Genomic DNA, 23680 nt, shown 5'->3' on the forward strand with positions numbered 1-23680 from the left:
TTCTCCCAACACAGGCCTGCCACCTCCAATTGTCAGTCTGACAGAGAATTTTGCACAGAGCTGCAGGCTAAGAGAGAGGAATGCCCAGGGCCTTGTTGGGCCAGGCACAGCTACGGGCTACCTTCAACTGAGGATCTTCCAAGCCCTTAAAGTAGGGGAGGAGGGAATGGGGCATTTGGTTTCTCAGCTGGCTGGGTTTTTTGTTTGCTTGTTTGTTTGGTGCTTTCGGAAAGTTAGAGAAAACCTTAGCTTTCTGCTATAGAAATTGAAATTCTGTCACTGGAATTTAGGGAATAGATGAAAAGCCTAGAAATGCCTATTATTTTTCTGGATTCAGGGGGAAAAAAAGCAGAATTTGCTAGATTAGCTATCCAGAGACTGAGCTCTTACTGAGCCAAGCTATCATCCATCTTCCTTAACTGTGACCAGTAGAATAAACCCAGCCAATTGTAGCTGTAAATTTTGCTGAAAGATCAAAAATAAGCAACAATTTGTGAATAGTAAAAGTTTTTGAAGATTATTGCAAATAGTCCTTTTTAGAATAATATTTCCTATCAACTCAGCTGTCATTCTAGATAGCTGTTTATCTCCCTCTTGGCAGCCACCAACACATGTCTCCAGGTCCTTAAGGAATGACTATGTGGAGGAAAAAAATTAAAAATAAATAAATAAAATAGAAGGTAGAAAGGGGCTTCAGAGCTCCAGAAGGCACATAATGCTAAACTAAGGCTTTCAAAGAATGTCCAGCTGCATGTAGATTCTCATGGTGTGGTCATATAGGTTATAGCTACGCTGCAGGCATAGTCAAAGGCCATGTTTGGCCTCTAATGAGGCTGGACTTCCTTATTAAGGTATTTCTGGAGACCTTCCTCTTAGCTTCAGGAAATATGCCTGTGAAGACATTCTATGACATCTCAGAGCCAGCTAGAAATTTTTCCATAGTACCTCATTCCCTGCCTAGAGCTACATTTAAGTAACACCAATGATGAGCAAGAAGTTGGCACCTTCAACCAGGCCCTAGAGCTCACTGTGCCAGTCTTGATTAATTCCACTGGGTAGCTGACAGCTGATCTCATATGGCCTTGGTCCCCAGCAAGGAAGTCACCCAGGGATATGCTAAGACTTTCATGAACCTTAAATAGTTTTGCCCTTGTGGGTCCCTTCTTCTATGAAGAAGAAGAAGAAATGAAAAGAAAAAGAAACTTCTGAAAAGTGTATTTTACAACTGCATTGGCATCAAAAAGAATATTGACGCAGGCTGGCTTATGTTTATCCCCCCCCCCAACATATTGGTCAAGGGGTAGCGGGGAGAGGAAAGTTGGTTGAATGTGACCATAATACTCAATGTACATATGTGAAAATGGAGCCACGTAAGTCAAGGGGATAGGCGAGGTTAGGAAAGATGAGCATGATGAAAGGGAGAGATTGACCAAGATCCACTGTACTCATATGACTTGAAATCCCTTGTCCAACTACTTTTAAATAACTTTAAACAAAAGAAAGAAAATTCCACTCGCTGGAAAGTGTAGCATTCCATGCAAATATGACAATCAAAGTAATGTTGACTCAAATCCATCAAGCACCATTCTTACAGCCACATGAATGCTTTCTATCTGTTTCATCTATAACACGGAACACTGTAGAGCATGTCAAAATGAACTACTCAATAGAACCAAGTGCTTTAATGGACGGACATCCTCCAGTTACTTATGACCTTGGCAAAGAATGGAGGCTTTATCAGCACACACAGGTCAAGGCATTGTGGCTGCTGGGTAAGACCTTGGATGCTCAACAGGCTGATATTAGATCCTAGGACAAAGGAGTAGAATCCAAGCAGGGCTGTTGAAGTCTGTCCCTTGCAATTGATGGCAAAAACAAATGGAAATTGCTTTTGTACAACATACACACAAGAAAGAATTATGCTTTGAGTTCTAGAGTTGAGAGTTTGGGGTTTCAGCTTGAACAGTAAGAACCTAAACTTGCTAAAATAAACAGTAAGAGGCATGGCCTTTCATGATTTCTGCCATTTTCCCACAGGTGGCTATGGGATGGACGTAACCAAGAAAAACAAACGAGATGGCACCGAAGTCACTGAAAGAAGTAAGAGCATATCAATTTTTAAAATTTATAATGCTTTTGGGACTGGGAAGGTGGCTCAGTGGTACAGTGCTTGCCTTGCATGCATGAGGCCCTGGGTTCGATTCCTCAGTACCACATAAGTAGAAAAAGCCAGAAGTGGTGCTGTGGCTCAAGTGGTAGAATGCTAGCCTTGAGCTGAAGAGCTGAGGGACAGCACCCAGGCCCAGAGTTCAGGCCCCACAACCAACAAAAAAAGAAAAGAAAAGAAAAAATTTATAATGCTCACATTATAAAAGTAAATAAAAACTTTGGAAATAAAAATAATTCATTTGTAAATCCACTACAACCACTATACCATTCTTATAGTATGTTCTTAAGTGGATTTTATTCCTTTCTATAATCTAGCACTTGTTGATTTCATTCCTTCTATAAGCTGGTACCTTTTTTTAAAAAAGCACATTTACAATCAAAATATGTCCTGCACTTTATTCTAGGATGAAAAACATTCTTTCTGGGGCTGAGGGTGTGGTTTATCAGTATAGAACTTGCCTAGTATATAAGCTTGATCCCTGAACAAGGAAAGGAGAAAAAGAGGAAGGGGGGAAGAGGAGGGAGAAAAGGAGGAAGGAAGATAGAAAGAGAAGGAAGAAGGAAGAAAGGAAGGAAGAAGGAAGGAAGGAAGGAAGGAAGGAAGGAAGGAAGGAAGGAAGGAAGGAAGGAAGGAAGAAAAGAAATGTATAGTTTTTATAACTCGCACTTTTAATGGTTTTAATATTTTGTTGAACAAATTCACCAGTTTATTTAATCATTTCCTTGTCTAGGTACATAAAGCAACAAATATAACCTAAAATTATAAAAATACCTCAGTTACTGCAGAAACTAGGTTTGAAACAACACTAGGGTCCTAGTCAAACTCTACACTAAAAATCAAAAACAGATATATTTTGTGAAACTGCCCCAATGATAAATTCAGAGACATTTAAACTTTTCCCTTAGCAATTCTAAATTAGGGAACATTTTCACTTATTCTGTGACTTTCCTGTATTCCCAATTTAAAAAAAAAAATCTAGCTTCATAGACTTGAAACTTTAGGTCAAGAAATAATTTATTTTTATGTGTCAAAGAATCCCAAAGGTCTCTACAATGAGAGGTTTAGTGAACGCTCCAGGACTATTATTCAAATGAAGCTGCCACTTTTCTCTGTAAAACTATTCCCTTTGAAGTATTGAATTCTGTTTCTACTACATTCATAACTCCGTGTTCCTGCCAGGATAACGGAATTAATCAGGAAGAAGGACAGGGGGAAGGAGATGGTGTGCTGGAGAGGGACCAATAGCAGGATTCAAGTAGCACAAAAAAGACCCTCCATCTCCTCCCACTCTTTCCTCCATTCATCACCTCCACCCTCATTCCACATGACACACATACACACATACCTAAAAGAGATGTTTGCCTTTAAAGACCAGCAAGCCTAGCCAGACAAGCCTAACAGCAAAGGAAGTAGTGATGGCCATGGGTAGACACAATTTGGCCCTGTGCTATGGTTTAGAGAACATCCACTCTTCATGCTGCTGCAGGAGAAAGACTACCCTGGGAGACACAAGCCCTTGCTTTTAACAGGTTTCCTAAAACACCTGAGGCCGTTATAATCTCCCTATATTCACTACCACTCAGATCTACAGAAACTCAGTGGGGGAGTCAGGGTCTGACTCTTCAAGTCTGTCTTTGAAGTTCATCTATCACCTATATCAACTACCTCCAAAAGTCACTAACTCAGACCTCCCTCTCCTGCTTTTCTACACTTAGGACTAGCCCTAGAGATTCCAGGATGAATTGTAATGTTCTTGCAACACCTCCCACTTCATCAGGAAGTCCACAGGGAAATCAGTCAGGGTATTGGCCCAAGATAGCCTGGGGGGATGGGGGAGATAGAGGTCTTTGGGAAGGAATAGGATAGAGACAGTATCATTTAAGACAAAAGGGCCTGGCTGCCCCTCTTTCAAAGTCAAACCCCAGCCTAAAGTGCAGCTGTCATCAAAAGACAGCAAATCAGCAGATAACTTCCTTTGGTTCCAGAAAAAAAAAAAAAAGAACTTCTTTTCTATGTTCCTTGAGGCCCCTTGTTATTGCTCATATTGTCATGTACAATGGATCAGATTCCAATTATGCACAGTGGTTCAGATCCCTTTTCAGCACAGGTATATGAAGATCTTTATTGACCCTACCTGATTGTGCTTAGCCAATGACAGACACCAGGCCTTGTCAAACACAGAGATGTCAGTGCATTCCCTAAGAAGTCCCCTTTTCTTTTTCTTTTCTAGTTATCACTGAAACAGTAACTACAAGACTTACATCCTTACCACCAAGTAAGTGGCTTACTTCTTCCTAGGGCATGTGTGAAGGTCCCATGTCATAACCTTGAATGTGGGCGCTCACTCTCCTGCTGAGCAAGAGAAACTACCTATCTCCTTTTGGGCTCTACAGATGTGCTTGTAATAGTCACTAAAATATTAGGAATCCTATCCACCTTGAGTCTGGAATAGCTTGATGCATGTCAAGCTCCCATTTCTAGGAATTCTTCTACTAGAGACTAAACCCTAAAGTAACCCTGTGCCTCTAGAATGGGAAGAACTCACCCAGTCAAGGCAAAGCTGATGCAGTCATAGTTGACTGATGGGCCCCAAAGCTGCCATTTGTCCCCTCCAACATTTCCAGTGACTGCCATGTCAGGGCTTTGGTCAGTATTTGAAAAGAGCAAGCCCAACCATGATCTGAGCTCAATGAGCCTGGCATCACGCAGCCATCTTGTCTAATACTTCCATTTTCCTAGTGAGTTACTTGCTGTGTTCCCCCAGAAGGCTCTCCTGTCAGACTGAGTGACTGACTATCCACTCCAGGCCTGGATATGGCCTAGCTGGAATATGGCAGCTCATACCTCCCTAATCGGGAGGGTCCGAGTAGGAGACAGGGAAGGTGTCCATCAGGCAAGGGATGAGGGGAACTACTGACTGACTCCAGCTTAAATTTGTAACCTGATTTTTTTGGTTCTGGCAGAAGGAGGGACCAGCAATGGTTATGCTAAAACAGGCTCACTTGGTGGAGGGAGCCGGCTGGAGAAACAAAGCCTGACTCATGGCAGCAGTGGCTACATCAACTCTAGTAAGTGCCAACGATGGTGAGGGGGATTGGGAAAGAAGGCCTGGGAGAGAGTCACTGAGAAAGACCCACTAAAGAGACTGTGAGACCCAGTCCTCAGTCCGCTCATGACACAGACTGTCGTGCATTCCAAATGCCCTGCAGTTATCTGACCTAAGGAGGATGCAACTTTCAAGTTGTCACCATTGGAACCCTACTTCAATTGACCCAGTTTTCAAATCTCAGTAACTATTATCAATTCAGGGGAAAGTGGCTCTTTTCCCACTGAATCATTCTCTTTAATCCAACTTGTTTTAGGGTATTCACACTTAGGGTTTTCAGTTTGACTTAACTAAAGAAAAAGAGAGAGAGAGAAAGGAAGGAAGGAAGAGGAGATGGAGGAGGAGGAAGAGGAGGAGGAGGAAGAAAAGGAGGAGAAGGAGGAGGAAGAGGAAGAAGAGGAGGAGGAGGAGGAGGAGGAGATTAACAATCAGATTCCTGTGCTGAGAGAATCTGGTGACATGTAATCTGTCCTCTAATGGTCACTGAGCAAGCAGTCAGCATAAGCTTTTTATTCCCCATACAGGAAAACAGAACAGAACAAGGCAAAGGAAATAAAGCAAACAAATAAAGAACAAGGGTACACATAAAATCCTTAAAGCTCAAGACACAAGAAGGACCAGGTGGAGCTGAACACCAGTGGTTCACACCTGTAATCCTAACTACCCAAGAGATGGAGATCTAAGGATCTCAATTCAAAGACAGTGCTGGCAAAAAGTCCATGAGAGGAAATAACACTGTTGCTCAAAGTGGTTGTGTGCTAGCCTTGAGCAAAGAGCTCATGGACAGCGCTCAAGCTCCAAGTGAGTTCAAGCCCCACTACTGACCAAAAAAAAAAAAAAAAAAAGTCCATAAGACTCTTGTCTCCAGTGCAAAATACCAGAAGTGGGGCTGTGGCTCAAGTGGTAGCCTTGATTGAAAAAGCCAAGGGAACATGAAGACCTGAGTTCAAGCCCCAGTACCAGCACACACACACACACACACACACACACACACACACACACACACACACCCCAAAGCACTAAAAAAGGGGCCAGGTTGAAAAGAGAAGCACCTGCCCTTTGTTTTGAGAGCCATTCCATTGTAGATTATTTTCTAGCCCGTCCAAGCAGGTCTACCATTAAACATGTGGTCTATATACACAATGGAATTCTATGCTTCCATCAGAAAGAATGACATTGCCCCATTTTTAGGAAATGGAAAGACTTGGAAAAAATTATTTTAAGTGAAGGAAGCCAGGCCCAAAGAAACATAGGTCCCATGGTTTCCCTTATTTGCAATAACTAGTATATATCTGAGTCAAGCAGAAAAGGTCAAATAAGATGATGTTAAGCAAAATGAACCCCAAGATAAGGACACAAGTGGTTTTTTTCTTTCTTGCTATTGTTTCCAACGTATTTATAAGGTACCACGTGATTTTTTGTTGCTTTGTATGTCCTTCCTCATGGCTATATTTGATGTTGGTATAATTTGGGGAGCAGAAGGGAAAAACAAATTGTTTAAATAGGGATACAGGTTGACCCACTGCAACAATGAGATATACAAGACGCTATGTCAAAAAACAAACAAACTTTACAATTTAGGCCGGGCGGGGGGGGGGGGGGGGGGGGGGGGGGGAGGAATGTAGTTGTGGAGGTGGGAGGGAAGGGATGGGAGGGGAAAAACAAAGGAGGAGGCAACAATGCTTGATAAGAAATGTATTCATTACCTTGCTCATGTGATTGTAGCCCCTCTGTACAGTGTTTTCACAATAAAAAAAACTTATTTAAAAAAAAAATCAGAGCCTCAGAAAGCCCTGCAGAATGTTTGCTATTCCTGTGCCCTTGAGGGACATCTTTGCCTTCAAGTACAGGTTGAAGAAAGGCCTTGACGTCAGTTATGCCCTTCAGTTTCTGAGTAGTCACCTTTCATCTGGGCTCTCCTAAGAGCTAGATCTTGGTACTCCTGCTGATCACACCTCCCTAGCTGTGAGCAGCCCAAGTGTACTTGGTAATACATCTGGATGTCAATGCCATGAGATTCATATCTGTTGAAGTGTTACAAGGATCTATATTTTTTTCCCCCGCGTGTAGGTGGAAGCATACGAGGTAACACCTCCACATCCAGCTACAGAAGAGCTCATTCACCGGCCTCCACTCTGCCCAACTCACCGGGTTCAACCTTTGAAAGGAAGACTCATGGTGCCCGCCATGGAATGTATGAAGGTATCCATAGCAAAGAACCATTCTCTTCCCCACAGAACTTCACAGATCCTCTGCAGATTTGCACATTGGCCACCAGTTTCACCTGTGTCTACATTCTTCCCCTCCTCTTCACCACCCTACCCTACCAGCTATTGCTCCTTCCTTATTCCTTCTATGGACACATCACTGGAAGATTTCATTCACTTACCCATGTAGTCATTTTTTCTATTTGATTGTGTGTGTGTGTGAGTGTGTGTGTGTGTGTGTGTGTGTGTGTGTGTGTGTGTGTGTGTGTATACTAGGACTTGAACTCAGGTTCTGGGCACTGTCTCTTAGGTTATTTTTTTTTTTCACTCAAGGCTAGCAATCTTCCACTTGAGCCAAAGCCCCACTCCTGGCCTTTTGCTTATTAATTGGAAATAAGGATATAAGATTCTCATGGTCTTTCTTGCCCAGGCTGCCTCGCTGGCTCTGAACTGCAGTTCTCAGATCTCAGCTCCTGAGTAGCTAGAAACACAGACATGAACCACCGACACCCAGCTCAGCTTGATTTTTATCATGTGCTTAACACTGCATGCAATGGCTTGATGGACATTTAAGTGAGCCAGACATGGATCTTGTCCTCGAGGACCTTGTTATCTCATAAATTGAGATGATGGATAAAAAGCTGTAATGTGGAGCAGAAGGCAATGACCATCCTCAACTGAGGAAATCAGGGAAGGCTTTGGAGGAGGCGGCATCTGAGCTGTGCCATCCTCATGTTTGTGATTTTGACATCCAGAAACAGAGAGAATCCAGGCTAGGGAAGCAGCAGCATATGCCAAGACAGGCAGGAGAGATCATGGCTTGCATCGTAAGAGGCAGTGATGGAAAAACCAGCTTCTGTGCTAGGATAAGACTTTTTTTTTTTTACTTTATTTGGCACACAATGGCAAGCCACAGAGCTTTTTCAGCCACAGCCATATTTGGGACCAGGACTTGAACTCTGGAAGTCATGAACAGTGAATCTTGTCTACCATGGTCAAAGGACCTGGGTTGGGACAAAAGGGATAGGAAGAGGAGTGAGAAGTATGAGAGATGGAATTGATGGGGTGGGTGACTGACTAAATGTAAGGGAAACAGGAAGTAGTCATTCTGTAGAGGTTTCCCACACAAGCTACACTGTGGCAGTGCCAACAATTAAACCAGGGAGCCCCAGATGTGGACCCCACTAAGATACTACATTCTGCTAAGAGCACAGCTCCATCCCTACTGAAACACTTGTAGCTGTGGAGGTTCAGAAAGTACCCAGCACCTCTCCCTGGTCCCCACCCCCACCACATACACACTCCCCAGAAAGCACTAGAGCTCATTTGTACTGTGTTTCCTTCTCTCCCCAGGGAGTTCCAGTGGCAACTCATCCCCAGAGTATCCTCGGAAGGAATATGGTATGTCCTCTCCTTATTTTCTAGTGAAATGCTTATATGAGACACTACAAATGAGACACTGGTGGCTCACGCCTGTAATCATAGCTGAGATCCGAGGATGGAGGTACAAAGCCAGCCTCTGTGAGACTCTTAACAGAAGTGGAGCTGTGTCTTAAAGTGATAGCGCGCTAGTCTTGAGCACGAAAGCTGAAGGACAGCACCCAGGCCCTGAGTTCAAGCCCCACAACCAACTAAAAAAAAAAGAAAAAAGAAAGTCATGGTCAGGGAACGTCATGAACTAAAGGGATTTTTCTATAAGGAGTCTGAACTCTGATGACCTCTTTTTTCCCCTCATTTCATCCTGAGGCCCCCAAGGGACTGTCAGTCACATTAACTTGCTGTCATAAACATTTGCTCCCCATACATTAAAATGGCAAGTTGTTTGAACAGGGTTCATGCTTGGACAGATGTAACCCTAAGGCCAAGCACTAATTACAGGGTTTCCTCCTTCCATGAGATGCAGAGACCTGCCAGCAAAGACAAGCAGCAGTTACAACACGCCAGCACACAGCAGCCTAGCCCCTTCATCGTAGCTCACCTCCAAGGGCCACATCATGGCCCAGTGACACCCCAGGCTGAGCCTCTACTCGGCCCTAAGTCTCCAGTCCATGTTCTTGGAACTTCACTGTGCACATGAATTGGTGTGACCGGTTATTTCTCTAGTGATTATTATTTTCTTTATTTGCTCACAGTCAGAAAACCAAAGGCAGATTCTCATAAACAAAAGAAACGGGACATGTGGCAGCCTTTGGATCCATCTGACCATGTTGCCATCCAGTCTGAAGGGTCATACTCCCAAATGGGTTGCTGCAGCTAACAACTCTCATTTAGTTAATCTCGCACCCTAAATGCACCGAAAAATTCCACAACATCCTCTGCCTTTTGGCCTTCAGTCATTATTTATTTAGTTATTAATAAGTTTTTTTATTGTGAAAATACCGTACAGAGGGGTTACAATTACATGAGCAAGGTAATGAATGCATTTCTTATCAAGCATTGTTGCCTCCTCCTTTGTTTCCCCTTCCCATCCCTTCCCATCTCCTCTCCCATCCCCTCCTCTTGTTCCCCCCCACACAATTGTAAAGTTCATTTTTCAACATAAAGTCTTGTACATCTCATTGTTGCAATGGGTCCACCTGCATCCCTATTTAAACAATTTGTTTTTTCCTTTCCCCTCCACAAATTATACCAACATCAAATACAGTGAAAACAGGGGTTACACCGTGGGGGAGGGACATACAAAGCAACAAAAAAATCATCTTATAAATATGTTAGAAACAATTGCAAGAAAGAAAAAACATTTGAGTCCTTATCTTGGGGTTCATTTCGCCTAACATCAACTTATCTGACCATTTCTGCGTATCTCAGACATATACTAGTTATTGAAAATAAGGGAAACCTTGGGACCTATGCTTCTTTGGGCCTGGCTTACTTCACTTAATATAATTTTTCCAAGTCTTTCCATTTCTTAACAAATGGGGCAATGTCATTCTTTCTGATGGAGGCATAGAATTCTATTGTGTATATATACCATATTTTCTTGATCCATTCATCTACTGAGGGGCAAATGGGTTGGTGCTGTACTAAAAGGCCTAATATCTGGATTTAATACTATGAAAAAAAACCCTTGACTATATCTACTTCCATATCAAAAATACTCAGCCTATTTCACATATATATATATATATGCCTAAGATTACATTTCTCTGTTTTCTCAGCATCTTCTACAACAAGAGGGCGGAGCCAAACACGAGGTGAGTACCACTGGACTGAGTTCAGTTCAATTCATTCAACTAATTCCCTGAGCATTATTAACCCATGCCAATGAGACAGGAAGTGGGATGTGTTTTCTGCTCCAAGGAGCATAGAGTACCATAAGAGTCTTGAGCCAGCTCTATTAGCATGGGAAGGTGGGCTTCTGATAATGACCTAACAGCCACTGGAGGCAGGAATCAAAACACATGGTGAAAATCTGAGGGGATCATCAGGCAGCTGTGGATGATGTGAAAATGCAGGTACCACATCTAATTTCATTTCTGGTCTCCTGGCTAATTCTAACAAGATGCGCTTTCCTTATCTTCATACGTCAGGAGGTGAGCAAAATCCCATCTTGTCTAAATTTATTCTGGGGTAGAGTTTTATAATCTCTTTGTCTAGGCTGGGAGAGAAGAAAGGCCATGGGAACTGGTGCCCTAGGGAAATTCTAGGGAGTCCTGGGAAGCCACATGACACTATGCAGTCCAGGCTGGCCTCAAACTTGTGATCTTCTTGGCTCAGCCTCTCAAATGCTGGAATTTCAGGCATGTGGCACCATGCCTGGAGTTCTCTCACCCACACCTGAATCACCCCAGAGGCAAGAAAAATGCCTGGTTCTAGCTACTGTGAAGTGGATGGTGAGAAAGGGCATGGTTGTTACTGAAGGCAATGGACTTCCTTGCTCAGCCAGGGGCTTCTTTAGGTGTCAGGTGTGTGGGAATAGTGTACTTGGTGGGCAAAGTGGGAGAGGATGACCCTTATTTAGCAGTTCTCTCCTTGAGGCCCCTAGGTGTCAGGGTCCCAGGACTCAGAAATCTCAAAGAAACCTAGGATTTGCCCAGTGCTCAAGGCTGAATGCCAGGGTCTATGGTCCAGGTTCTTCACCCACAGCCTCTCCATCTCTTCCTTTATACAGAGAGCGAAATCCGAGCTCGACTTCAGAGTGCATCACCATCTACCAGATGTAAGTGGTCACTGTCTTGCTGCAGCAGAAAAGATCCAAATCATTTTGAAAATCAATCACATATGAATGCATCTTAATGTTTAGGAGTTAGGAACTAGTGGTACATGTGCATGGGTGTACATGTGTGTACTCACACGTTTGCATTGTATTCATGTCTATGCTATGTGTGTGGTTGTGCATGTATTTATGCCTTGCTATGTGTATGCACATGTATGTATATGCAATTGTATGTCTGTACATGTGTATGCATTATGGTATGTACATACATGTGTGCATGCCTTGCTATGTGTGCATATGTGCATGCTTGTAACGTTTGTGCTCACACCCTGCTATGAATGTTTGTGATTTCCATGTACATGTACATATGTGTGCACATGTGCATGTGGGATGTGTGTACATATATGCACATGTGCATGTGTACACGTTTGTGTGTGCATGCACACACACATGATCATCATCTGTAATGGCCTTCAGTGGGTTGGCCGCAGGCTAAGTGCTTGGGCAAAGTTTCTGAGTAAGTCATAGTCCCTGCTGCTTAGTAGTTCAGAGGTCAGCTGGGAGAGTGCACCAGCAACCACCACAGCTCACGGTGGTGGGGAAGCATGGAGCAGCAGCTATACCTCAAGCCAGAAAGATAGGGACAGGCTCGTGGGACCAGAGAGGTCTCCCGGGGTTAGATGTCACTTGAGGGAAGATGGAAGAGGGGATCAGAGTTAGACTGCAAGTATGGAGTCAGTTGGAGGTGGTGGAGGCACAGTTCAGGGTGGAGAACGATGGGAGAGTTCCTATGAGAGAAGAGTCAAGAGTACAGGATTCCTCTGAGCATATAACTTAATACCGATCAAAATGGACTCCAGGAAATGGAAACAACTGGTCTTTTTTTCTTTATTGCTGTTTTTGTTTTCGTCTTATTTGTTCATTTATCTATCTTTATGGGTGCAACTGGGCACAGAAATGGAGGGACAAAGGGTGAACAAATGCAGCAATGGTACTCGCTAGAGACTATGTTGATAATGAACTATGTAACTTGTGGGTAGGGATGGAAGGGAAAAACTGGGAGAGAGCGAGGGAAGGGGTGACATTGTTCAAAAAGAAATGTCCTCTTCAGCTAACTTATGTGACTCTAACCTCTCTGTACATCACCTTTATAAAATAAAAAAGAATACAGACTTAGGGTTTGAACTTCATCTTCCAGGTCAGAGAGTGCCCAGTCTCTGTGCATTAAATGTGTTAGACAACTCTTGCCTTTGTTAAAAGTTATTTAGCACCATCTTGAAATGAACTTACCTTTTAGAGTAGGAGCTACATACAAGGAGTAGGAGAAGGAAGATCTGGGCTGGTGGCTAGGGAGGATGTAGAGACAGGAGCTTGATCACAGAAGTTGGCATCTGGGTCATGGGAATCTGACTCTAGGCCTGATATTTTCGTACTCAAGTCCTTCCCTGTCTGGGGTGTTAAGCCCAAAGGCTATGCATTGTCTTGCACGATGTGTTTGCCTCTCCTTTCTCTGCTTTGTTCTACCAGTTCACCTTGCTACAGATGGTACCAGCCAGATGGACTTGAAATTAAATCACATATGAGTAAGGCATAATGTTTAGGAATTATGGCCACAAATCCCTTTGGCCCTTCCAGGCATACAAATTTGGGACCTGACATTCATGACAGCCTGTGTAGGAGATGAGACTATTATTAATCCTTTTGTTTCAAAGGACCTGGTTCTCCAACAGCCTGGTCCCAGATGGCAGTGTCTTCTAGCCTTCCACTCATCCCTGGGGTGTCTGATGAGGTCTAATTAGGAAAGCATACTCAAGGACTTTGAGCTCCCTGTGTTAATATCACCAAGTGTCAGGTTGGGAAGTGCTATAGTTAAATGGCAGATATCATAAAGCGTACCAAATATGCCCTGGTGTGTGAAGCAGCTGTTATCTTTCCTGGGAGGTAGAGTGCCATCCCTGTGCCTCCCAGTGAGGTCAGACTAGGGAAGGGCTCCTGGGGCTGGGTGGACAGTCTGGCTTTTCTTCTACAGGGACAGAATTGGACGATGTTAAGCGTTTGCTCAAAGGGAGCCGGTCAGCAAGTGCTAGTCCCACTCGGAACACCTCCAACACCCTCCCCATCCCCAAGAAGGGCACTGTGGAGACCAAGACGGTGACAGCAAGCTCCCAGTCAGGTAAGCCCAACAGCCCCAGGCTGCCCTGGAGGTTGGGAATGCAGGGCAGACGCCTCCTGGCTGGGAAATTCAGTGGTACCCTAGAGTCCTTTCATACTGTGCCAGAAACTTAACAAAGCGCTAAGCACCCACTCCTTCCTCAGAGTAAATATGTGGGCTGTGTGCCTTTCACCTGCCTGGTCAACCATTTTGGAAGCACCTAACAGGCCAGCTCTAAATCCTAGAGCTTCTCCTCCAGCAGGTTCTCCAAGTAAAAAGTGTTGGGGAATGGCTTCACATTTCCACTCTCTAATGAGTATAAATATATCCTCATAGCAAGAAGAAAGCATTTAGAAAAAGGCACTGGACAAGAGGGGCCTGGTCGACATCCTCTTGGACAGGAGGGTCTCCAGGGAGAAAACAGGGCTGTGAGCTGAAGTGGTAGAGCACTAGCCTTAATCAAGACAATATGTTGGAAATATGTTGGGGATGGGAAGAAGAGGGGGAGGGAAAGTAGGAGAAAAACGAGGGAAGGGGTAACAAGTTTGACAAGAAATGTACTTGTTACCTTACTTATGTAACTGTAACCCCTCTGTACATCACTTTGACAATAAAACAAAATCTAAAATAATAATAATAATAAACTTAGGGACAGTGCCAGGCCCTGAGTTCAAACCCTAGGACCATCACCAAAACAAAACAAAAAAATGAGGGAGCTTCCTTCTACAGGGGGCAGGAAGACAAAGTAGTAGACCCGAAGACAAAGTAGTAGACCCTTAGACAGGGAAAAGAAGCCAAGTCTGCTGTGATATGAAGCTTTCCTCTTATTAACTCCTGGGGAGCAGGGTAAAAAAAACTAGAAGATAGTGAAAAGGGGTGGAAGATCCTGCAAAAGGCAAGCCTCAGGGCATATTATCACTGTGTAGCCTCTCACATAATGATTGGACAGAACTGGCATCAGACTTGAAGAAGCATGAAGAGCCCTCTCCAGGACACAGTGCCCTGTGGGTCTGGTTAGCACATAAGAATGTTTATCGAGGGTTTAAGCAGGAAAGGCTACTCTGCTATTGCAGGGCACTTTCCTCCCCAGAGCTCTCCCTTCATGTACAGCTTGCCTTTGCCATAGTGCCTAGAAGTCTGATAAGACACTGGATTGGGGAGGTCTCGTTTGCTGTTTCAGAGCTAGCTGCTCCTGAGCATCTTTCAGGATGGAGGGACTGGAAAAGGGTACAGAGGAAGGCCACCTGTAGGAACTGCCCACTTGGAGATGGGGAGAGAGTTTAGAAAGAAATTACTAGAGCCCAGGAAAAATTAATCTACTGAGAATTGGCAAGAGTCTCTATCTAAGAGGTCAGGTCTTGACTTTGGTCAAAAGTGGGATGGTGCTGGGCGCTGGTGGCTCACCCCTGTAATCCTAGCTACTCAGGAGGCTGAGATCTGAGGATCATGGTTCAAAGCCAGCCCAGACAGGAAAGTCTGAGAGACTCTGATCTTCAATAAACTACCTAAAAGCCAGAATTGGAGCTATGGTTCAAGTGGTAGAGTGCTAGCTTTGAGCAAAAAGCAGCTCAGGATCAGCACCAAGGCCCTGATTTCAAACCCCAGGACAGGCACACACACACACACACACACACACACACACACACACATACACACACATACACAATGTGGGCTGGCTAATTGCCTCAGGCTTCCCTGGACTGAGGAGTTCCTGGGATACACAATCTCCAGTGGAAAGTCCCTAGAAGCCCAAGCAGCTAAGTTTTCCTAGCAGGGAAGTGTGGATTGGTTCCCTTACTGAGATGTTTGTGTTTCTATTCACAGTGTCCGGTACATACGATGCCACGATCCTGGATACCAACCTTCCCTCCCATATGTGGTCCTCCACCTTGCCAGCTGGGTGCTCCATGGGAACCTATCACAACAATGTGACAACCCAGAGCTCCTCCCTCCTCAACACCAACGCCTACTCAGCAGGATCTGGTAGGTGCTAGACTACACACTCTTCTCATCCACATAATGAACTTATCCTGCCACTGCTCTGTGGCTGAAAGACTCCTGGGGTATTTGCCATCCCCAGAGCTCCCTAGAGAGGTGTGCTACAGTCAAGTGACCCAAGGGATTCCCATTGGAACTTCAGTTCAATCCAGAAGCTGCTGCTTCTGGCAGATCCCCCGTAGAAAGGTATACACAGCACAGGGTATCAGAAGAAATACAATGGAAAAGAAGAAACAGAAACTACAAACAGATCCACTCTGTGTGAAATGACTTTGAACCTTCAGCAAGTCAACTAACCTTATGTCTATATAAGAGGGCTGTGGATGGGCACCAATGGCTCATGCCTATAATCCCAGCTATTCTGAAGGCTGAGATCTAAGGATCACAGTTCAAAGCCAGCCTGAGAAGAAAAGTCAATAAGACTCTAATTAACCACCAAAAAGCCAGAAATGGAACTGTGACTCAAGTGGTAGAATACTAGCCTTGAGCACAAAAGCTCAGGGACAGCGCCCCAGGCCCTGAGTTCAAACCCCAGGATTGGTACAAAAAAAAAGTTGTAAAAAGATACAATAAAAGGGGGCCACTAACAAGAGAGTTTTTGGCTGGAGTTACTGTCAATTCCAGGTCTAATCAACCCAAGATCACCAGATCCATGCTTCAAAGCAAGAGAACTGGACATGAAGTTTTTCCTAAAAACAAAAATGTAACAAAATATAAAAACTCAATCCTGGCATGCCTTCTGGTTCATCTATGGTATCTGGGTCTCTGCCCCTGGTCTGAGCTGGACATGCCTCTCACCTGTCTTCCTCCCATTCCCCCTGCAGTCTTTGGAGTTCCAAATAATATGACGTCCTGTTCTCCCACCCTGCAGCCGGGACTCAGCACCTGTTCCTCAGGTCAGTGTTGCCATCTTGAATGGCCTTTTCCAGTCTGGCTACTGAAAAATGCAAGAAGGTTCTTTCCTGGCAAGGAAATAAAATGCTTCTAAGAAAACATGCTCTCTGCCTAGAGCTTTCCTTTCTGGAAGGATCTTCCTCCGCACACTCTGCATGGCTGTCATTTTGAAGGCCAGTGGGCACCAAACCTGCAGACAATCACAGAACTCATGACCCCAAAAGGAAGGCCTAAGGGGAGAGGGCCTGACCTCACACAGACAAACTTACTCTGTGGTGGTCCCATTGGAGAAATAGGAGACTAGTGAGTCACAGATTAGAACATTTTCAGGATGAACAGTGTTGCTAATTTAGAAGGATCTTGTAAATATAGTGTTCTTACAAAGATTTCATAAATGTAATTGTTCACTGGAGTAAATTATTCAGGGGTAAATAATGCCATTGCCTAGCTTCCAATGCAAACACATGACTGTTTAAAAAAATATGTGTTCACTGTGTCACGTATATTGTTTTAGTCCATGTTTATGTTGTCAGCCACAACAGGTATACATGTGCATATGCTTGCATTTGAAAGCATTGAGCCTTAAACTCAAGACTTGAGCCATGCCTCTAAACCCCCTTGTTTTTCATTTTTTGTTTTTAAAGAATCTGCCTTCCCCTTGTGACGTTATGACTAGTAAATATAATGACACATGAGCCTTCTTTACTCACTTGGCTCCTGTAACTGCAAGGACGATCACATTGACCAGAGACCCGGAAGGCCCAGCCTTCATGTTTGATTTCTTCTACCTTTGCTAGGTTGTTTTTGCAAAGTCCTTGCTGAGCCAAGCCCTAAGGGAAGATGGGCTGCCACTGGAAACATAATCTTATACCCCAAACGCTAGATAGGATGAAGCTGTGACGAGGAAGGAATGGCCTTCTGGACATTGTTCACAGCGAGACCAGAGGTCAGGTCAGGGAGTGAAGTGAGTTTTATATGTCTGAGTGCAGAGAAGAGTTGAAGGAATACTAGGAGTCTATCAAGCTGGTTCCTATTCCCATAGTTCCCACACTATCTTCCAGACCCTGGGTTAACTACTACTGCAATTAAGTAGTGTGGACACAACTACTCAACAAGTGAAACTGTTAGTAAAGTGGGGCCTGAGTAGGAAGCAATTAACCTGCTACCAGACACTGGTGGCTCATGCCTATAATCCTAGATGCTCAGGAGGCTGAGATCTGAGGATCATGATTCATAGCTAGCCTGGGCAGGAAAGTCCATAAGACTCTTATTGCCAATTGACCACCAGAAAACCAGAAATGGCACTATGGTTCAAAGTGGTAGAGCACTAGCCTTGAGCAGAAAAGCTCAGGGACAGAGGCCGAGCCCTGAGTTTAAGCCTCACAACCAACAAAATAAATACGAATTTTAAAAAGAAAAAAAAATTACCTTGTCATTAAGAATGTGGGAACCACCAAGCGCTGGTGGCTCACACTGTAATCCTGGCTACTCAGGAGACTGAGATCTGAGGATCACAGTTCAAAGCCAGCCCGGGCAGGAAAGGCTGTGAATCTCTTATCTCCAATAAACCACCAGAAAAAAAACCAGAAGTGTGTTGTAGCTCAAGTGGTAGAATGCTAGCCTTGAGCTGAAGAAATGAGGGACAGCGCTCAGGCCCAGAGTTCAAGCCCCATGAATGTGGGAACCAAGGAAGTCTGGGAGGCTGTTACCTGCAAGGGTGTTCATCACGAAAATGGTGTGGAGGCTCCAGCCTGAAGCTAGGGACATCTTCACACATCCTGTTCTCATCTGCTTTCAATCTCTCTTTCAGTGTTTGGCATGCAAAACAATCTGGGCCCCAGCTCATCTGCCCTGTCCCAGGGCACAGCCACCACTTCCACAGGTTGGTCGTCTATGGCCCCTACTGCTGGGGAAGTGATACCTCTGAGGCTGCAATTTACAATATCCCATTTCAACAACTGAATTTGAAGGACCAATCAGGGCTGGGAATGTGGCTTAGTGGTAGAGTGCTTGCCTAGCATGCATGAAGTCCTGGGTTTGATTCCACATAAAGAGAAAAAGCCAGAGGTGGCACTGTGGTAGAGTGCTAGCCTTGAGCAAAAGAAGCTCAGAAACAGTGCCTAGGCTGAGTTCAAGCCCCAGGACTGGCACACACACACACACACACACACACACACACACCAAGAAGAAGAAGGATCAATAAAACTTTCCCATCAATGAAACAGCCCCTTCCCCCAACCTAGAGATGCCAACTGTAATCACTTGCTGGCTCCAACATGAGTTATCACACAAAGAAGCCTGTACTGTCATGGCATCTCCATCTTATCCCAAATATGTCCCTGGGCCTCTCATGACCCAACTGATCTCTTAGATTACAATTCACAACTTCAAATGACTGAGCTGGCAAACTTGGGGTAGAAGAAGTGGCTGGAATAAGCCTCATCTCTCACTTTCAACTTATCTGCTGTCTAGTTGGACTAGAAAGTCTAACCACACACACACACACACACACACACACACACACACACACACATGACAATGAGCAAATGTGTAAGACAATGGGAATTCAGGGATACACTGGGCCAAGTAGGACTACAAGGGGAAAAGAGAGGTCCAAGAAGACTTCTTGGAGGAAGTAGCCTTTAGAACAGTCTCAGAGGGACGAGGAGGATTCTACCCAAGGCTGTCCTAGGTTGGTTCCAGCTGCTGCTTCTCCACTGGGAAAGCTGCCTCCTCACTGAGGCTTCTCTAGCTGTTCCTCGCCACAGGAGCCACCTCCCATGATGGCCAAACCCACAGCAGTTCCTCTCTTTGCAGCCTATGGTGTGAAGAAAAACATGCCCCAGGGCCCTGCTGTTGCAAGCACCGGCATGTCCACCTCAACAGGTGAGTGCGTGGTGACATCAGGCTGGCACACAGGGAGAATTGCCATGCTGTGATCCATGGTGCACTAGAGGGGGAAAGAACCCATGTGTGCTCGGAGATTACTGTGGATGCTTCCTTTGTGCCTAGAGATGAGCAGCCCATAGACTTACTTTGGCCTTCCTGGTCCCAGCTCTGCCCTCACCATTAACATGGGCTCATATCATGCAGTGAACCATTTATTCTATGGCTCTAATCCTGGCGTGTTTCCTTCCAGTCAGCGGTTCACTCACGTTGGCTTTTGTTGTTGTTGTTTAAATTTACTGAACAGCTGTTTTTGTATGAGACACACACTGCTCCAAGTACTGCGAGCGGCAGAGAATGAGACAGGAGAGATTCTTCCCCTTACCAGTCCCCAATGCCAGTGGAACATGCAGATGACAAACATAAGACCAAATATACGAGACAGTCACAGGAAATGACATCAATTTTAGGAAGCCATGAGTGATGTTTTAGACATGGGCATTTGCTTATGGGGACTGAGTACTTCAGATGAAATGGTCAGGAAAAACCCACCTAGGGAAATAAAATAAATAAAGAAGTAAACAAAATAAGTAAAGAAGTAACTGCTTGAGAAGGGGGATTTGGGCCCATTTGATAAAGATCCTGTGTCTCCAGGTAGGGAAACAATCCAACAGACCCTCACCTTGCACTTCCATCACCAACTCAACCTCCTGATGGCCAGGCCCAGCATCGCAGGAGAGATATTCTTGGTCCCAAGATCTTTCATCAAACACTGAGAGCAGGAGAACCCTCATTCACTCTCACTAATCTTTCTTTGCTTCCTCCTTCTGCTGCTCAGATCTCTTCCTTTCCCTTCTCCTGGCACCTTTTCCTTCCTCTCATCATGACTTTTCTCCCCAGCCGGTACCACCAGTGTCCACAGTGATGACCTTTTACACAAGGACTGTAAGTTTCTGATCTTGGAGAAAGACAACGTGCCAGCCAAGAAGGACATGGAGCTGTTGATCATGACCAAGGACAGCGGGAAAGTCTTTACCGCCTCCCCGGCCAGCATTGCTGCAAGTACGTCAGGCTGTGTGACTCAGGCTTCAGAAGGAAGGCAAAGAGCCAAATAGTATAGTAGAACAGATGTCCTGGCAAGGTGGTTTGAACTGATTTAATCATGTAACCACAGCTTTCCCATTCTAATGGAAAAATGACTGTCCAAATAGTGTTTCAGGGTCTGCCTTGAATACAGATAAGCCAGAAAAACTCCAGCAAGATCTCCCAGAAGGGTCTTTGGTCAATCAGAGCCTCACTGTTTAACCCCAACAAAGCTGGGCTGTTTGCTGATCTCCCCAAGCAGTTATGGGGTAGAGTCAGGTTGGGAAGAGAATATACCAGATTATCATGGATTTTGTGTATAGCTTCTTTTTCAGAAGACACCTTGAAAAAAGAAAAGCAGGCTGCCTACACAGCCGATACTTGCCTGAAGGCAGACACTAATGGTAAGAACAACCGTGACCCTTATCTACCTTGTCTTCAACGAAGCCACATCGCATTTTGTCTTCTAAGACATTGCTAGGCAGACTGGGTTCTGTGGACCTGGGCACTGGCCTTACTTGGAAAGCATGTTAGAAATGCAGAATCTAAACACACACACACACACACACACACACACACACACACACCCCTGCTGAGTAGAAAGCTGTGTGTGTGTGTGTGTAAGAGAGAGAGAGTGCATGTGTGTGCACACACATGCCAGTCCTGGAGCTTGAACTTAGGGCCTAGGCACTGTCCCTGAGCTTTTGTGCTCAAGGCTAGTGCTCTACCACTGGAGCCTCAGCTCCACTTCCGGCTTTTGAGTGGTTAATTGGAGATAAGTCTCATGGACTTTCCTGCCCAGGCTGGCTTCTAACGTCCATCCTCAGATCTCATCCTCCTGAGTAGCTACAATTATAGGCATGAGCCACTGTGCCCAGCTGAAAGCTGCATCTTAGAAAGTTCCCTCAGGCAATACTTGGATGCACAATATTGATAGAAGCCTTGTTTTCAAGTGTCTACAGCTATATATTTTTTTCACCCTACCAATTCTACAGAGATTTCTGAAACTAATAGAAACTGCTTTCCAAAGCACTCACTAGCTTTTTTTTTCTCTTTCTTACACAACTATCCAGAATCTTTTGTAATTACATGTCTTTACAAGGCCCTGTAGAATCTCTTATTTGCTGGCGGTAGGAAGAAGGAGAAAGTGAAGTCATGGGACATTTTTAAGTAAATGCAAATTGAATCGGTTATCATCCTGACAAGTACATGGGAACTTGGCTCGAAATCATATTTAAGGGATGGGGTTAGGTTTGAAATCAAAAGATATTTTTTCAGAATCTGATGACAAATTTCTAGAAAATTCCACTAGTCTTCAACTAGTGTCAGAGTCTCATAAATAACCCTCTTCCAATGCTACCCTAGCCCCATTAACAGCTGGCCACACTGTGTCCTCACCAATGCACTTACTGCAAATGCCAGATCTGTGAGGATTGAGTTATTGGATGTCTCTATACACACTGCCATTCTGCAAGGAGCTTCGGGGCAAAGTTACTTGAGGCCCTACCTGAATCAGTGTGAGAGGCTGGCTTCTTAGCTCTTCCCATCTAAATGCTCAGGGCCAAACTCGTGTTTGTGCTTTCAGGAGACCTGAAGACGGTGTCAGCAAAAGGCAAGGCCACCTCAGCAGGTGAGTGAGAACGGGGAAGATGTGCAGTGATGGATCTGAGGTTGTAGTTAATAGACTGATGTTGACCCCTGGCCTGGAGCAAGTGCCCACAGGAGCAACCCAGCTCTGGCTCCCTAACAGCCCAGAATGGACTGTTTCTGCATTGTGGAAAGGTTGAGGGCCAGAGGTAGCCACAGAAGGAGGTAGCCCAGCGAACAGTGCTTCACAGAGCCCACTGTGGGCTCTGAGGTCCAAGGCCGTCAAGGCAGAAACAACACAACAGGGTTTCTGTGGGTCTCTACAGAACCTTCCACACGGCCCAAGATGACACTGAACCATGTGTGTTTCCCCTTGTGCACTTCTGCCCCTTCCTCCCTGACTTGTAGTAACAGCACCCTAAGTCTCTTTGTTGTTGTCGTTTTATTGTTTTGTTTTTGTTTTGGGTGAAGGGTGTTTTGGTTTTTGGTTTTGGTTTTGCAGAACTGAGGACCAAACTTTGGGTCTCGCACTGCTAGGCCAGTGCAATTCCACTGAGCTAAATCCCTAACCCCTTTTCACTCTGTTTTAGAGAACGGCAAACCCTTTCTTTCTGAACCCATGCTTTGTATTTATGGGATACCCCTTACATTCTAGGCACTGTGGGGACTACAGACGAGGTGCTTTATCAAGTGAGGTTCTATCGGTGTTCTACCATTTAACCTATACCTCCTATTCCAGCTTTTTGTTAGTTAGAGATTAGCAGTCCCTTGGATTTGCCAGCTTGGGCTGGTTTTGAATCATAGTCCTCTGATCTCAGCCTCCTGAGTAGTAGATAGGATGACAGACATGAGCCACAAGTGCCCAGCCTTATTCAACAACCACTTGATGAAATAGGTCGTCTCTCAACCCCATTATATATACACAGAAAACAGTAAGGTTAGTTGACCTTGTCAGAGTCACGCAGCTGAAGCCCAGGACTGTCAGACTTCTACCACTCAGCAGGCCATAGGAATGTTCCTGTAGAGCTGGAAATCCCTGCTCCAAGTCATTCAGGCCCACAGGAAGTGACCAAAAGCCAGAGAACTTGGAAGAAAAAAGGCAGGGACCTTCTGTCTCACCTTTCCTGTTTCTTCCACAGAAATCCACGGCTATGACCATGGCGGCGGTGGTGGCGGAGGTGGCGGCGGGGGAGCATGGGGGGGCGCCCCGGCCTGGTGCCCCTGTGGTAATTGCTGTACCTGGTGGAAATGGCTGCTGGGCCTGCTGCTCACCTGGCTGCTGCTCCTGGGGTTGCTGTTTGGCCTCATTGCTCTGGGTAGGTAACACAGATGGCCCTGCCCACTGCTTCTCCACAGGGACAGACAGACAGACAGTCAGGGCCAAGGTCTCTGAGTTCACTAGTACAAGGCCTGGAAGCTGCGCCCCAGGAGGACCCTGGCC

At 45.0% G+C, this 23680-nt stretch overlaps 1 protein-coding gene across 1 annotated transcript in view; it reads left to right on the plus strand.

Moving 5' to 3' along the window:
* The first annotated feature begins 1654 nt into the window (after positions 1-1654).
* Positions 1655-23680, plus strand: part of Col17a1 (collagen type XVII alpha 1 chain) — a 46068-nt gene continuing 24042 nt past the window's right edge. Inside the window, exons 1-16 of the mRNA XM_042689408.1 lie at positions 1655-1772; positions 2038-2100; positions 4401-4445; positions 5134-5238; positions 7347-7478; positions 8837-8884; positions 11595-11642; positions 13669-13812; positions 15616-15774; positions 16614-16685; positions 18494-18565; positions 19501-19569; positions 20470-20631; positions 20976-21056; positions 22238-22282; positions 23379-23555. Coding sequence (XP_042545342.1) covers positions 1655-1772; positions 2038-2100; positions 4401-4445; positions 5134-5238; positions 7347-7478; positions 8837-8884; positions 11595-11642; positions 13669-13812; positions 15616-15774; positions 16614-16685; positions 18494-18565; positions 19501-19569; positions 20470-20631; positions 20976-21056; positions 22238-22282; positions 23379-23555 — 1540 coding nt within the window. The remainder of the gene's footprint in view (positions 1773-2037; positions 2101-4400; positions 4446-5133; positions 5239-7346; positions 7479-8836; positions 8885-11594; positions 11643-13668; positions 13813-15615; positions 15775-16613; positions 16686-18493; positions 18566-19500; positions 19570-20469; positions 20632-20975; positions 21057-22237; positions 22283-23378; positions 23556-23680) is intronic.

The sequence above is a fragment of the Dipodomys spectabilis genome, unplaced genomic scaffold (assembly GCF_019054845.1).
Source record: "Dipodomys spectabilis isolate Male_0828 unplaced genomic scaffold, ASM1905484v1 ptg000125l, whole genome shotgun sequence".
Classification (NCBI taxonomy): domain Eukaryota; kingdom Metazoa; phylum Chordata; class Mammalia; order Rodentia; family Heteromyidae; genus Dipodomys; species Dipodomys spectabilis.